General features: G+C 34.8%; 1 protein-coding gene across 1 annotated transcript; it reads left to right on the top strand.

Moving 5' to 3' along the window:
• Positions 1–746: 746 nt before the first annotated feature.
• On the top strand, positions 747–2,531 carry LOC131646565 (uncharacterized). The gene has a single exon (XM_058916573.1). The coding sequence runs from the start codon at positions 747–749 to the stop codon at positions 2,520–2,522; it is 1,776 nt and encodes a 591-aa protein (XP_058772556.1). The 3' UTR covers positions 2,523–2,531.
• Positions 2,532–16,385: the final 13,854 nt, after the last annotated feature.

The following is a 16,385-nucleotide window of genomic DNA, read 5'->3' as shown; positions in this document are numbered from 1 at the left end:
TGCGTTTAATCCAACAGAGTCGGGCATTGGCTCAATCCATAACCTGATTGGGTTTGGGCCATAGTCCGAATGGGCCAAGCATCGGCCCAGTCCTGAACAAATTATATAATTTTAATAAAAGAATAATTATATAATTTATTAAACATTTATCTTCTTTTTTTTTTCATTTCACTTTTAATTTGCTTTTATCAAATAATAAAAAAATCACTTTATTTTCCATTTACTTTTATTTCTTTTCACATTATTTTCACTAAAATAAATAATTAAAGTTTCATTATTTTTTAGTGGACAAAAAGTATGATAGTTAGAGAATTTCTTCTTGAAAGTAGTAGGCTTTAGAGAGAAAAACTGAAAACAGAATTACTATTAAAAAACCTAGTTTGGGCTCTAATGCCAAACAAAGAAAATATTTTACGTACTTAATAAGTAAGATTTGCATGCGCTGTGGTAAGAGAAAAACGTGGATCCCAAGGCAACGGGTTTATAAATAAATAACAGCAAATCGATTTCGATCATCGCATCCTCATCATTAAACCCTATCAATCCAAATTTCCTTTTTTCCTCAAACTTCCATTATGGCCGCCGTAACTCTCGTTGGCCCACCTGAGATTTCCGCTCTCGAATCAAACCCTAACCCCACCACCGCAACTCAATCCATCACCACCGCTGAAACCACCGTCACCACTACTCCCATAACCACTAACGACGGTTTCATCCATCGAATGTTAGCAAACCAACAACCGCCAATGGGGTTAACCGAGAATCTGTCACCAACGTTTCTCTCAACTGGTAACCCCTGTCTCGACTTTTTCTTCCATGTTGTTCCTGACACTCACCCTGAGACACTCGTAGAGATACTCCAACTAGCTTGGTCCCATAACCCACTCACCACCCTCAAACTTGTCTGTAACCTCCGCGGTGTTCGTGGTACCGGCAAGTCCGATCGCGAAGGCTTTTATGACTCCGTTCTCTGGCTTCACCAACATCACCCCAAAACCCTAGCTTCCAATGTTCCTTCCCTCGCTGACTTTGGTTACTTCAAAGATCTCCCTGAAATCCTTTACCGTCTTCTAGAAGGTTCGCAGATTCGAGACATCCAAAAGGGAGAGTGGACTCAAAGGAAATTTGGATCCAAATACAAGCGTTCATCAGCATGTTATTATTGTCACAGAAAAACAAAGAAGAAACCAACCAAAAACAACGGCTGGAAAGGTACCGCGAAAGACTCTTTGATGACTGAAGAGGTGGCGGCCAGAGCTAAGGCTGAGAAAGAAACTGCTCACACTCTGAAGGAAGAGAAGAGGATTGCATTGGCGAAGAAGCTGGTTGAACGTTACAATAGCGACTCCAATTTCCGATCGCTTCACGATGCTATATCTGATCATTTTGCTGATTGCTTGAGGAAAGATCTCGAGTTTTTGAAATCTGGGTCGTCCACAAAAATCAGTCTTGCTGCAAAATGGTGTCCTTCTGTTGACTCTTCCTTTGATAGGTCAACGCTTTTGTGTGAGAGCATTGCAAAGAAGATCTTCCCTAGGGAGGAGTATGAGGGTGTGGAGGAGGCTCATTATGCTTATAGGGTTCGTGATCGCTTGAGGAAGGATGTGTTGGTGCCCTTGAGGAAGGTCTTGGAGTTGCCTGAGGTGTTTATTGGGGCTAATCAATGGAATTTGCTTCCTTACAATAGGGTTGCTTCAGTGGCCATGCAGTTATATAAGGAGAAGTTTTTGAAGCATGATAAGGAGAGGTTTGAGAAGTACTTGGAAGATGTGAAAGACGGGAAGACTACTATTGCAGCCGGTGCTTTGCTTCCCCATAATATTATAGGGTCTTTGGGGGATGAAGATGGTGGAGAAGTGGCTGAGTTGCAGTGGAAGAGAATGGTTGATGATCTCCTAAAAAAAGGAAAGATGAGGAATTGTATTGCTGTGTGTGATGTGTCTGGAAGTATGGAAGGGATCCCTATGGAGGTGTCTGTTGCATTGGGATTGTTGGTTTCTGAATTGAGTGAGGAACCTTGGAAAGGGAAGGTTATTACTTTCAGTGCCGAGCCTCAGCTTCATTTGATTGAGGGGGATAATCTCATGTCCAAAACAGAATTTGTGAGTAACATGGATTTTGGAATCAACACTGATTTCCAGAAGGTGTTTGACCGAATATTGGATGTGGCTGTAAATGGGAAACTCAAGGAGGAACAGATGATTAAGAGGATATTTGTATTCAGTGACATGGAGTTTGATCAAGCTTCTGCAAACTCTTGGGAGACAGATTACCAATCAATCACTAGGAAGTATAAAGAGAAAGGGTATGGTTCTGCCGTGCCTCAAATAGTTTTTTGGAATCTGAGAGACTCGAGGGCAACCCCAGTGCCAGCCACTCAGAAAGGAGTGGCGCTGGTGAGTGGATTTTCTAAGAATCTGCTGACTTTGTTCTTGGATAATGAAGGTGATATAAGCCCTGTAGAAGCCATGGAAGCTGCCATCGCTGGCCCGGAGTATCAGAAACTAGTTGTGGTGGATTAGATTTCTTCTGTAGTTAGTAGTGTTCTATATAGTGCAACAGCTTTAAACAATGTCATTGATAACGTTCCTTTAAATTTTGCAACAAATAAAAAATTAGCAATACTTGCATACCGTTTTTTATACAGCTGTTCTACTGTTTTCTAATTATAAATTTGATGTGTTATATTGTCCATGACCTGCAAGTCACTGTTAAATAATACTAACCGTCTCTTCTATCATTGTTTTCCTGGTTTATAATTCAACCATGGTGGGTGGAATCATATCCAGTGTGATGATTCTAATGCCTTATAGTCAAGGCATTAGATCTCGATTACAAATGACTACAAGTACAAAATGTCCAAAAATAACACAAGTGTTTTAACTTATTGTCCCTTAGAAATTGATGCATCTTAGTGTATGAAATTATATACGTGGCATCAAACAAACTCTCTTGTTTCATCTGAATTAGATGTTAGTATAGATTAGGAGTATAGATTAGTATAGATCTTAGATATTGATTTATTTTGCAATAACTATTTTAATAAAAATGCAACTAAGGGTGCGTTTGATTTGCAAAATGAGAAGTACTGGACAGAATAGTACTAGACAATTTTTTTCTCAATTTTTCTTAATATTTCTTAATATGTTTATGCATCAGAGAAAATAATATGATTTTTACTATAATATTATTTCTTGATATATAAAATATTAATATTTATGAATCAAAATATTAAATTATAAAAAGGAGGGAAAAAGGATAAAAAGATAAATGTTTTTACTTTGTCGTTTTAATATATTTATGAAGCAGATAAAATAATTTAATTTTTAACTATAATACTTTTTATTGTTATATAAAATATTGATATTTATGAATCAAAATATTAAATATTGAGAAGAAAAGAAAAATGACAAATAATTCCTTTTCTCTACTTTGTTTGATATGTCGATGAACGGAATAAAAATAATACAATGTTATTATAACATTATTGATTTATAAAATATTAATATTATATTTATGAATTAAAATATTAAATAATGAGAAAGAGGGTGAAAAAAATATATGATATTTTGATGTTTTTTTAATAATTTGTACCTAGGATAAAAAGTTGTCCCATGGTTTAGTGAGGGACAAGAAATCATAGTTTTGTCCTGTCCCTTATCATTTATTTTGTCCAGTACCATAATTAATTTATGCATCAAACAAGGTACAAAGAAAGTTGTCCGGTCCAGTACCATATTTATTAACAAATCAAACGCACCCTAAGTGTCAAAATGGTTTTAATTCAATTTAAAACAAATTTAGAAATAGTTTGTATTATAAACTATTATAAATCAATTTTAAAACCAAATTTTTATAATTTAATAAAAAGTATTTGTTTTTAAATTAAAAAAAAATCATTTGCAGATTATTTTTTTCAAAAAAAAAAAAAGTCTTTTTCAAGACAAAAATATTTAATTTTGATTTTTTTTAATTTTTGAAATAAAAAATATTTTTTTATAATTTTTTTATTTTCGATATCTTAAGATCCTCTTAACAGCAAGCACACACTAAATAAAATATCACGTCTAGAATTTGTTAGAAAAAGCAAGGAAACTATCATACATATGTACAACTTCTGGCAAATTTTGGTGCTGCTTTCCTCTTTACTCAAATTGTAAGTTGGATACATAAGAGTTGTCATGATTTTGCAGTCATCCAACTTAAACTTCTTCAGAAATTCCTTTGTATACTTTGTTTGATGAACATAAACTCCATCTTTGTACTGATTGATTTGAATTCCAAGAAAGAATTTCAATTCTCCCATCATGCTCATCTCAAATTCAACTGCATAGTCTTGGAAAATTCCTTGCAAAGAGTGACATTAGTAGAAACAAAAATAATATCATCTACATATACCTGAACAATCAAGATTGCATTTTTCAGTGTCTTTTTGAATAGTATAGTGTTCACTTGACCCTTTTTAAAACCATTTTCTAACATAAAATTGCACAGTCTTTTATACTAAGCTTTAGGAGCTTGTTTGAGTTCATAGAGAGATTTCTTAAGTTTAAAAACATATTCTGGAAGTTGTTTGACACACACTTCTTGAGAAATCACACTTAAAAATATACTATTAACATCCACTTGATATAAGATACTATTATGATTAGTAGCATAGGAAAGGAGTAGTCCGATTGCCTTTAACCTTGCAATCGGTGCAAAGGTTTCAGAGAAATCTATACCTTTTTGCTGACTATAGCCTTGAGCTACAAGTCTAGATTTATTCCTTACCACTTCTCCTTGCCCATGGAGCTTGTTTTTGAAAACCTATTTTGTTCCAATAATTTTCTTCTGACGAGGTTTGGGTATCAGATCCCAAACGTAATTCCTCTGAAATTGGTTCATCTCTTATTGAATTTCTAAAATCCATACATCATCTAATAGTACTTGATCAATGGAAGTAGGTTCGATCATGGAAATAAGTTCCAACATGGAATCTTCTTCTCTGAAGACAGATCTTGTCTTCTTAAGACTATTCTTATTTTTATTTATCAACTCTTCTAGATGAGAAGACTTGTACCAGAGGGTCTTCTTGGATTGAGTTGCTAATTGAGAACCATCATGAGCTTGTTCAGTTGTTTCTTCATCAAGATGAGCTTCAGAAGTTGGATAAGCTTCTACACAACCATCTTCTGATGATTGAACAACTTCTGAGCACATAACTTTTGAAGGTTGAGCAGTTTCTGAACAGTTAACCATTACAGGTTGAGAGACTATGGAATAGCCAGTGCCAGAGGTGACTTCAGATACCTGCAATTCTGCAAAACTTTCAACAAGATCTGACATATTATTGGTTGGCTCTTTGGCATCAAATTTGACATGTATTAACTCTTCAACCATTTTGGTTTCAGAGATATACACTCTGTATGCCTTTGAGCGGTAGAGTATCCTAAGTAGATACCATTTTGATCTTTGGCATCAAATTTCTTTTGATAGACTTTGTTGTTCATAATGTATCGTGTACATCCAAATTGGTGAAAATAAGAGATGCTTAGCTTTCTTCCTTTGAAAAGCTCATATGATGTTTTGCTTAGAATAGGTCTAACATAGATTATGTTATGAACATAACATGCTGTTGATACTGAAATCACTTCTAAACATAACATGTTGTTGATTCTGAATATAAAAAGTTTCAAATAGCTCATTTTCAATTTCTCCTCCATAATCACCTCTAACCTTCAATTTTTTTTGAATCTTTTTCATTTTTTACTTGTATGCAGAAGATACTAAACACCTCATATGATTCATCTTTGGATCTAACACTATTACAGAATACACCTTTGGTAACACCTCATATAATCCCTTACTTGCACGGCCTCATGACCCCTCTCATTCCGATGTGGCGACCACCCTAGTCCTATTCGGCATCAGGTGTTACATACGGTGCAACCACCCCTCGCCTTCTTCGGCCTTGGGTATAACATGCCCACCAGCTTCCGCATGGTTCGTCCTCGAACCACGTCGTACTAGGAGAGGTCTGGCTCTGATACAATTTGTAACGACCCAGACTGGTTTCAGGATTATTGACTGACCCCACAAACCAACACGGGTCTTTTCAGCATGCTTTGACCTCACTCACACCCTTTCCGGAAAACTTTCCAGAAGGTCACCCATCCCAATACTACTCCTAGTTAAGCACGCTTAACTGTGGAATTCTTACGAAACGGGCTATCGAAAAGAAGATGCATCTTATCGGTATAGGTAGTACCCATCAATCCTATAAGTTTTCCTTCAACCATCCAGTCCCATACCTGCACGGCCTCATGACCCCTCTCATTTCGATGTGGCTACTACCCTTGCCTTCTTCGGCCTCAGGTGTTACATGCGGTGCAACCATCCCTCGCCTTCTTCGGCCTCGGGTGTTAGAAAACCTGTTTGAAGCATGGAACTTACATTGTAATAGGTTAGGGTTTATGTATTAATTGTAAGTCTCTCTAATATCATTCTTGATAAGAATGTTTTGATGGTGTTGTAAGTTTTGTTATTCATTCATAAGCTGTTAAGTATTGAATGTTTGTATGTCACTTAGTTATCATTGATACATTTATTTAAGTGTGTGTTGCTTGTGTCTAAAGTTGTTATTCTTGATCGAAGTTTTTAAGCAAGATCAAATATTCTTGATTAAGGGGTTCTTAATCTAGTACTACTTGTAATTGAAGATTGAGGTACAGGGTTGTCAATATCAACATCTAGGATTGATGCTGTGAGACATCACCATGGTGATTAGAAGTGAGAGGAGTTTCTCATATCTAGGAGGTTTCTAGGTAGAAGTTGCATTGGGTAGGGATTAAGTGAGAAGTTGTAAACCAGAGGTTGTTTAGCTTCGAATTGATACTACTAATAGTGGATTTCCTTCCTGGCTTGGTAGCCCCAAATTAGGCGTTGTTATATACCGAACTGGGTTAACAATTCTGTATGTTCAGTTACTTTTCAACATATTTTTAAATCATGTTTACCTTGTCATTGTATGTTGTTCAAAGATCAATGTCTCGACATCTCTTAAGACATTTGAGATTTGAATACCAAAATTTCAATTGGTACCAAAGCAAGCATCTTGTTCTGTATCTAGGTGAGATTCAAGGAAGATACTTTCTGGTTCAATGGACAGGGAAGGAGGATTTAATATTTAAATCCATGAAAAGCAAGTAATACAGGAAAGTTTATAATATAGGAAAATGTGTAAAGTTATGTTGCTACAAGTAATAGGGAATTCGTGTTGCATTGTAGTATAAAGTGTCTTCATGGACACTTGTCTGTGAAAATTTGGGAGAATTTATTTTTCTCTACAACATGCATGCATGTTCCTGTGTGCAGCATATGGGTGAACCATTATGGTCATTACCCTAAATAAGGAGTGGTGTTATGAGTAATGGTCTTGTCTGAAGATGTCAGCTATGTTGTCTAGGTGATGAGCTCACGTGTCTTTGTGGAGTGTATGTTTAATTTATTTTCAAACCATTGTTTGGTCTTAGGTCAACTGGACTGTGATGCCTGGGTGCAAGAGATGTTAAGGTGTACCTGAAGGTTGCTGAGAAGTTTATGTTTTTGATATGTTCCGCTGCATGTGTATCTAATGGAAAACCTATGATAGTTCATTATGTCTCTAGTGGTGAAAGATTTGAAGTATGTTCTTAGAATACCAACTAAGGGGGGAGAAGCTCCTGATTCCCTTAGCAGGTTTAAAGATTGGTGGATTAGCTTGTAGAGATGTCAAACATAATGTCATGAAATTCATTTGACTGATTGAGAAATTGATTTCTCAATGGTGTAGTGTTTTCAAATTCCTCTAACTAACATGTTTGACATGTTTTTGTTCTGCTGCAAATATCTCTGACTGTGTGGAATCTCTGGTAGCTCCTTTCGTGTCTGGTGCTGAGATGTTAAAAAGGTTGTCCTTATAATACCACTAAGAGAATGGCATTATGATATGGTCTCCTATGAAGGTTTACCCTATGATGTTATAATTTTTGGAAGTTAGCTTCAAGCAGCTTATTAAAGTTTCCAAAGATTCCTAAGGCTCCTTCATGCTAGTCTCTAAAGGATCTATGAAGAAAGGTAAGAGTAATCCTTTTCTTGGTTGTGGACTATGTGAGAGGATCCCTTGGGATGTATCCTATAAATATTTCCATTATTGGTGTTGAAAGGGCTGTATGTCTTAATCAAGGGGTCGTTCTAGCTCTTGGTCTCAGTAGGAGAGTGATTCTGACCCGGGTGTTACTAGGGTGGCTAGAAGGTAGACATAGTAAAGAACTTGAGGGTGATCAAGATTTGTTCTACTAGATATTGGAACATCTCATCAGCAAAGTGTGTATAGTCCTGTTGGACAAAGGAATGGTACAATATATGCTTTGAGTGCTAAAAATATATGTGTTGGTCATATATGTTTGGAACTTTCTTCTGAATCTGAAGAACCATCTGGGTTGTGTGTCTAAGGAGTCTCTTCAAAGAAATATGTCTTGGATAAGTGGGTCGGTCAAAGAATGATCATTTTTTATTACTTATTGGATTAGTTTATTTCTGATTCAAATAAGTAGGAGTGTAGAGGATGATCTTTAACTTCTAGTAGAGATTTTCTATCTCAACCAGATTCTCTATTTGTATGTAGGTCAAGCTTAAATGTCAAGGACATCCTCTATGCCATCTGGTAACTTCTTTTGATCAAAAGGAGCTAGATTTTTATGATCTTGTGCTTTGGTTATCTTGAGTTAATGGAACATGCTCTGGTGAATTAACTGACCTAGATGGCCACCTGGTGGTGTTCTTAAATAAGATGGAGGGTGTGCACTCAACCTTGAGATCATTATCCTGTTTGTGAGAACATGGAACTCTTGTAGTGGAAACGACACACTCAGGGGAGGGAGATGCATGTAGGTTTAAAGGATAGATCACAAAGACTGTTTCAAGGAATTTTGATCTATGGTTAAACCTTGGAAGGTGATCACCTGCTGGTGTATGATTTATATTTTTCTTGTATATTGAGTACTATGAATTTTGTCTCCAGACCCTTAGTAAATGGTCAAAACCTGTGATCAATAATGATGTCTGAAGGGAGCTTGGAACATCATCTCTGTAATCCTTCTCCAGAGAAGGAGAGTATGTTTGAAGCTCACAATGTGAGGATTGATGTTTAAAGGGTCTGACCATGATGTTGTACTCTTTGGGTATCCTTAATTTCTGAGGGATACTGGGTAGGAAGAAACATGAAGAAAATATTTCTTTCATAAGGTGTGCATGTGGATAATTCCATATCACTTGTGCTTGACATCTTACTCGAGAATGAAGTTGTGTATTTGCATGATGGTTTGGTGAGGATTACCGTAGAAAGTGCATGAGGGTTTATTTCTCTCTATCGTATTCTGGTGTGTGTAATATCCTGAAGAAGCTACAGAGGATGTACTCCATTAAGATGTTCTTGTATAGATTGAAGGAAGGACTTCTAAGCTTCAAAAGTCATATGTATACGGTGTATATGTTCTTACCATATCTACATTGGTGTGTATGAAGGACTCACTTGTATCAACATTGCTAATAGGAGAAAGGGAGGGGTACCAGATAAAGTGATCTAATTTGTATGTTGATGAAGTGATGAGTTCACCTGCTACATAATTTGTTTGTGCTCTTGATAATGACACATTGGTTCAATCCATGTGAAGCAAATTGATTGAATTAAGTATACACATGTCTTTTAGGAGTTCTCTGAGAGACAATTTTTTGAATGGGAGAATTTATTTTTCTCTTCAGTTTTAGGTGTGACTCAATGAAGGTATGATTATAGGATGGGATATGTCACACGTGATGTCTTAATATTTTGGTTTGCTTCACCAAATTCTGGCTAAGAAGAATTTACTTGAGGACCAGTAAGGCATAGTGTTTTTACTTCAGATCATGTGATGCCTCTATAAACAATCTTTTACTTAACTGAAGATGTCTTGAGAATACAAGAGAGGGAAAATAATGTCTAACAAGATGTCAGGATATTGTTCAGGACTTGTGTAATACGGTGGGAGAACTGACTTTTTGTTTTGCTTTTTGCAAAACATGTTGCGGTTAGCAAGAGTCGCCACCGACTTTTATTTTATCCAACTAGGAAAGGTAAAAAAGAACAGGAAAGACCTTTTTAAGGATTTTGAGTTCAGGGGGGAAGGTGTTAGCACCCTTTGTATCCATGGTTATCCATGGGCTCTTAACTGCTTAGCTAACTTTTGTTTAACTTGTTTGATTTGCTTGAAATGTAGTGTGTGTTTAAAAAAATGGTTGTAAAAGAGTTAACTTTGTAATGATCCTCGTATGAATATATACAAAGTGTTATCTTTAAAGATGTTTTGAAAAGTGTGTTTCTAAAATAATTAACTTTGTAATAGTTCTTGTATGAACGTATACAAAGTATTTTGAAAGATGTTTTAAAAAACATGAGGTGTGAAAAGTATTTGAAGATTTTATTTGTTGTGAGCAAGCAATTAGGAGCTACTTACCCTAAGTTGTAAGGTCTTTCTTGTACTTATGGCTTTTCCTGAGTGATAGTACTATCCATACTATTAGTGGGTAGGTAGTCCTATGCATTGGATGTGAAGGGACAGGCGTAGGGTCATTGTATGGTCATAGAAGGCAACTTGTAAGGATATCTTAGCATTCGAAGGGACGATCATCATTTTCGTAGGCAACTCGAGGGACAAGATCATATTTCGTAGGCAACATCAAAGGGTCATCGAGGGACTATGATCTTTTTATCGAAGGGAATGATGATTTTATTTGTAGGCAACCTTGCTAAGATATCCTCACGTTCGAGGGACTTGACCATATTAATCGAAAGGCATCAAGAGAGGTTCACCCTAAAGGTGCAAGTGTGAGAAGTGTTTGATTTTAGTTACTTAATCTTGATTATGGTTAGCTAACGTTCAGTCAATTAGTCTTGCCATACACACCCTAGTTACTTGCATATATAAGAGTGCGGAAATTAAATTGCGGAAAATAAAGTCCTAAGCTATTACATGGCTTTGGGAGAGATACATAATAGGAGGTGCGGAAAGTAAAGCCCTAATTAAAACTATTACATCCCATATACAATTACATAATTGAAAAATATGCGAAAAGTAAACCTAATTAGCTATTACAAACTCGAAGCAATTACAAAATTAAAAATAATTAAATATGCGAATAAAATCGAAGAATCGAGAAGTGGATGAAGATTAGAAGAGAGAAGAATGGGATGAAATTAGGGTTTTGGAAAAGAAATCCAAAGGTTAAAGTTAAATAAAACCTAATTCTAAATAAAGTAACCTAATTAATTAATTAATTATATACAATCAATTTAATTAAATTAAACCTTAATGACTACTTGATTTTATTTGTCAAATCCTAAAATTTAATCGAGACCTAATTAGGATTAAAAATATGTACAAAATTTAAATCAATTAGAATCCTAAAAAGAACTAATTATTTTTTTGTATTTTTGATGATTAAATGGGAAGAATTAAATTAATAAACCTAATTCTAAATTAAACAAAATTATTTAAATAAAATTTAACAAAATTAGAAGGGAAAAATGAATGTAATAGTTAAAGTCCTAATCCTAATGGTTAGATTTTAATTGGTTAATTTAAATAATTAATAGCTAATTAATTAATTAAAAAGGATAGTTGGAGAAATCAACGCAGTCAACATTGGGCCCGACGTGGTTTGACCAACGAATCAAAAGATACAACAGCGCCACGTAATCACCTTCTTCTTCATTTCATACCTGGAATTTTAGCTACGAGCTTGCTATAGTTTAGCTACGGTTTTTTTTGTAGCAAAAACCTGCAAATGTCCATATTTTGTTTGCAGCCACAAATCAGCTACGATTTAGCTACGTTTTACTCGTAGCTATTTCTGGAAATTTAAAACCTGCAAAAAAATAAAACAAACAAGAGAAAAAAACAACCCAGATCCACTAATTCAGGTGTTGTGAGTTCATTGGTGCAGTTTGTTTGTCATGAAAACGCCAGTACATATGGATACGAAGAACATAGTCGTTCTTGCCCTAACAATTGTGTAATTTGATTCCTACATTAAAACTCACGGCCAAGGGTTCAAAAAAAACTCCAAATAATGCCAGGAACTCAAATATGTGATTATCTTGAATTGAAACAAATTAAAACGCAAGATATAAGAAAATCAAAATATGTATGAAGATGGAGAATATGATATGAGTATCTCAAGTGTTATACGACCCAGTTAAGGATGCATTCTCACTCTTTACTACCTCAGGAGTGGATTAGGATGGTTAGAAGGCTTTGAAACTTGCTAGTAGGAGTGGCACGATTTTGCTCTTATTCTTTGATTTTTCTCAACTTTGAAACCCTATTTTCCTTGCCAATTTTTTTCGTCCCCTTTCATCTGATCATTTTGGTATATTTATAAGGAGTGAATTAGGGTTAATAGAAATTGGAAAGAACCACATGCTTGAGAAGTTTGAGATTTAATTTGAAATTATATGAAATCTTTCCAAAATTGGCCAATCTCTTTCCAATCATGCACCAACGAAATTTATTTGTCTTCAAGACATTCTTTGGGCCTTTATATGATCCAAAACAAGGCCCCATAATTTAATTCCTTATTTTTGATATTTTACCTAGTTTATTTTGTATTTAAATGAATAAAATTCAAATAAATATAAATAAAAATTACAAAAATATGATAATGAATTTGTAGGTCCTCATTAGATCATATGTATGTTTGAAGTTCAAAACTTAGGTCCATTATCCCAAAAATGCAAAATTGTTCAATTAGGGTTTTGTGCATTTCCCAAATTTTGACCAACTTGTGCAATTCATAACTTCCTCAATTTTCATCATATGAAAGTATTCTAGGATTTTTTGGAAAGCTTAAGATGTCCTCTACAAGCTCCCATTATTTTTATCTCAATTAAGTCTACCATTTTCATGTACCACTCTTTGAGAAAAAGTGTCTTTTTGTTGACTTTCAAAAGGACTTGTAATGTTTTGGCCTATATCTTTCAAATGAAGCATTTTTGGCCAAGTCCTTGGTGGGACAAAGTTGTAGAGAATGAAATTTCCTTCCAAATGAGCTTTTGTTGGACACTTTCTGATGAAGCGTGTGAAAGTTATGCCTGGTCAAATTTAAGTTGACTTTCCTTTTGGAAACCCTAATTTAACAACTTTTGCTTTTGATGATCTTTGAGCTTTTCTTGATGAATCATGGTCAACCCTTGATCAAATGATGAATGTAACCTCAAATACTTGATGTTGACCAAAAATCTTGAAGTTTGACTGTATGTTGACCATAGTTGACTCTTGACCTAGTACAGCCGACTACTGACCATTTGAGCAATTGACTGAGCAATCTTGCACTGTGAGGCTTGAAACTTGGCATGGAGACACTTTGGGACATGTGAGATACCATGAATTCTAATTGAGTCCTTAACAAATCTTTTTCTTATTCACACACTACACTTCAAACATTTTGAAAACAAAAAGTGAGCTAAACAATTAAGAGCCAATGGATAACCATGGATACAAAGGGTGCTTACACCTTCCCTTTGTATAACCTACCCCCCGAACTCAAATTCTTTTTAAGAGGTCTTTTTCTGTTCTTTTACTCTTTATAAATTGGATAAAATAAAAGTCGGTGGCGACTCTTGCTATCCGCAACATTTTTAAAAAGTCAGTTCTCCCACCGTATTACACTGGGCTTTTGGAATCTGTTTAAGTTGTTACAAATGCATAATATTTGGAGAATATTATGCAATCCAATATGACGCTTAATTTAAGGATAAGAGACTTTATCCATTTTTCAAGATGTATTCATAGTTTCTAAAAAAGGAGATTATTTAGGAAACTAATGATTGAAAACCTATTTTTATGGAGAAGATCTCGCAGATATTTAGCAGTCTTTTTGTTGCGGTTTGAAACCCGAATCCAAACCAGATGTGTGCTTTAAATAGAAGGCAACAAACATATTTGAAGCATAAAACTTACATTGTAATAGGTTAAGGCCTGTGTGTTAAGTGTGAGCCTCTCTAATACCATTCTTGATAGAAGAATAGGACTATTTTCATGGTGTTCTAAGTTATGTCATTCATTTATAAGTTGTTAAGTATTAAATGTTTGTGTGTCACTTAGGTATCGTTGATACATTTATCGAAGTGTGTATTGCTTATGTCTCAATCTATCGTTCTTGATCAAAGCTTTTAAGCAAGATCAAGTATTCTTGATTAAGGGGTTCTTAATCTAGTATTGCTTGTAATTGAAGATGTAATTGAAGATTGATGTAAATGGTTGTCAATATCAGTATCTGGGATTGATGTTGTAACACATCACTTTGGTGATTGAAAGTGAGAGGAGTTTCTCATATCTAGGAGGTTTATAGGTAGAAGTTGCATTGGATAAGAATTAAGTGAGAAGTTATAAACCAAAGGTTATTTATCTTCAAATTGATAATACTAATAGTTGATTTCCTTCCTGTCTTGGTAGCCCCCAGAGTAGGTGTTGTGTACACCGAACTGGGTTAACAATTTTGTATGTTCAGTTACTTTTCAACATTGTTTTAAATCATGTTTACCTTGCCATTGTATGTTGTTCAAAGATCAATGTCTCGACATCCCTTAGTACATCTAAGATTTGAATACCCAAATTTCATATATTACCACGACCATATATCCACTGTAGTCATATCACATTTTCTACACGCATGTTTTTTATTAAGAAACTTTTTATCACGGGTCCTAAAAGAACCATTGTCATATAAGTTGGGTGAAAAGCTTCGAATCCCGACATCAACTTTTTTTCTTCCATTTTTACAGTAAAAATAAGCATGCGTCCCTTAACATTTTTTTTATTTAAAAATTGAAGGTATAACAACTACAGTTGTTTTATTCAATTTTGGTTATAAGTTTCATATATCACTACAGTTGAAGCTCATAACTTTTGTGAAATTTTTCCCCACAAAATTAAAATATAGTAGGTACTTTATTTTGTTTATAACACACAAGGATGCCCTATCGAACGAGACGACATCGATAGCAAAATCTTCACCATCCTCTTCGAATATCATTTATGGAAGCGAAATCTTCACCATCCTATTTGAATATTATTTTTGGAAACGAAATATTCACCACCCTCTTCGAATATCATTTATGGTACGTCACTATTCTCTCTCTCTAACGCTTATGAATGTTTAGGGTTACCGCATCTGTTTATGTTCTTATGCATGTGTATTGTTCATGTTTTAGATTTTTTGACATTCACTTTTCCTTTATTTTTGTTTTGTTCCAAATGTGTTTTAGTTTTATTCAGATTTTGTAGTATATAACCATAAGATGAAAGCTGGTAGATTATTGTGTATGAGAAAGGAGTTCTTGGATTCCTTGAAACCATAAGATGAAAGCCCTAGATTAGTGTGTACTTCAAAATAAGATGCTATATTAGTTGTAACCTTAAGCTGGAAGATAAGAAACACTTATAGAATTCCTTAAATAAGAATTTCTTTAAATAAACCTTAAGCTGAAAAATTACAAAAAGGTCAGTCATTTTTTATTAATCATATCTAAATGCTCTAGATATGAGAGAAAGTTTGACCAAGTATAATCTTCTTATTCATCATCATCATCATCATCATCACCAGAATCGATGATAACTCGTCTTTTCACCCTTCTTCTTTTTAATCTCCTCTTCCTGAGAGCTTTCATGGGTCTCATAGGTTCGGTACAACCACAACAACTTTCAACGACTTGGATCTCTTCTTGATTTCTGAGGAGGGTTTTATACACTAACTATGGCCTTTACACCCACAACAGCTTCTGTTCTCTCGGCATTGTTAGAAGTTTCAGCAGAAGTACTCCTTTTGATTCTTCCTCTTCTATGATTCCTTTGGGTGAAGTTCTTTTGATGTTTTGGTTCAAAGATGAATTTTAATTTTATATTGATACTTATGATTCTTCCTCTTCTTTGAACTTTGAAAGTCTAAAAGCCAAAAGATTTCACGCATTTAATTAAGAAATGAATGTATTGCTGTTTCTGGTATTGTTGTAGGAGTCGAACCTAGGACCTTTCTATCATAACGCAACGGTTGTTTCCTTAAACCGTAGTTATAAGTAGCATGCTATCTAATATATAACAATGGCGACACGCTCGTTGTGGAAACCAACATACATACAATCACATGCTACGTAATAAAGGACATGCTACCGTCATTATATGTATTTTGCAACCGTCATTGTTTGTGTTTTCTGTAGTAGTGTAAGGAATTTAACCAAAGTCCATGTGATGTAGTCATCAACTATGACTAATCCATTTTTTCCATGTGTTGTAGTAGTGTATTTTTTATTTGTAAATAAATGTTATAAC

Source organism: Vicia villosa, linkage group LG2 (assembly GCF_029867415.1).
Source record: "Vicia villosa cultivar HV-30 ecotype Madison, WI linkage group LG2, Vvil1.0, whole genome shotgun sequence".
NCBI lineage: Eukaryota > Viridiplantae > Streptophyta > Magnoliopsida > Fabales > Fabaceae > Vicia > Vicia villosa.
The sequence above is the reverse complement of the archived record's forward strand: the minus strand, read 5'-3'. Positions and strand labels throughout refer to the sequence as shown.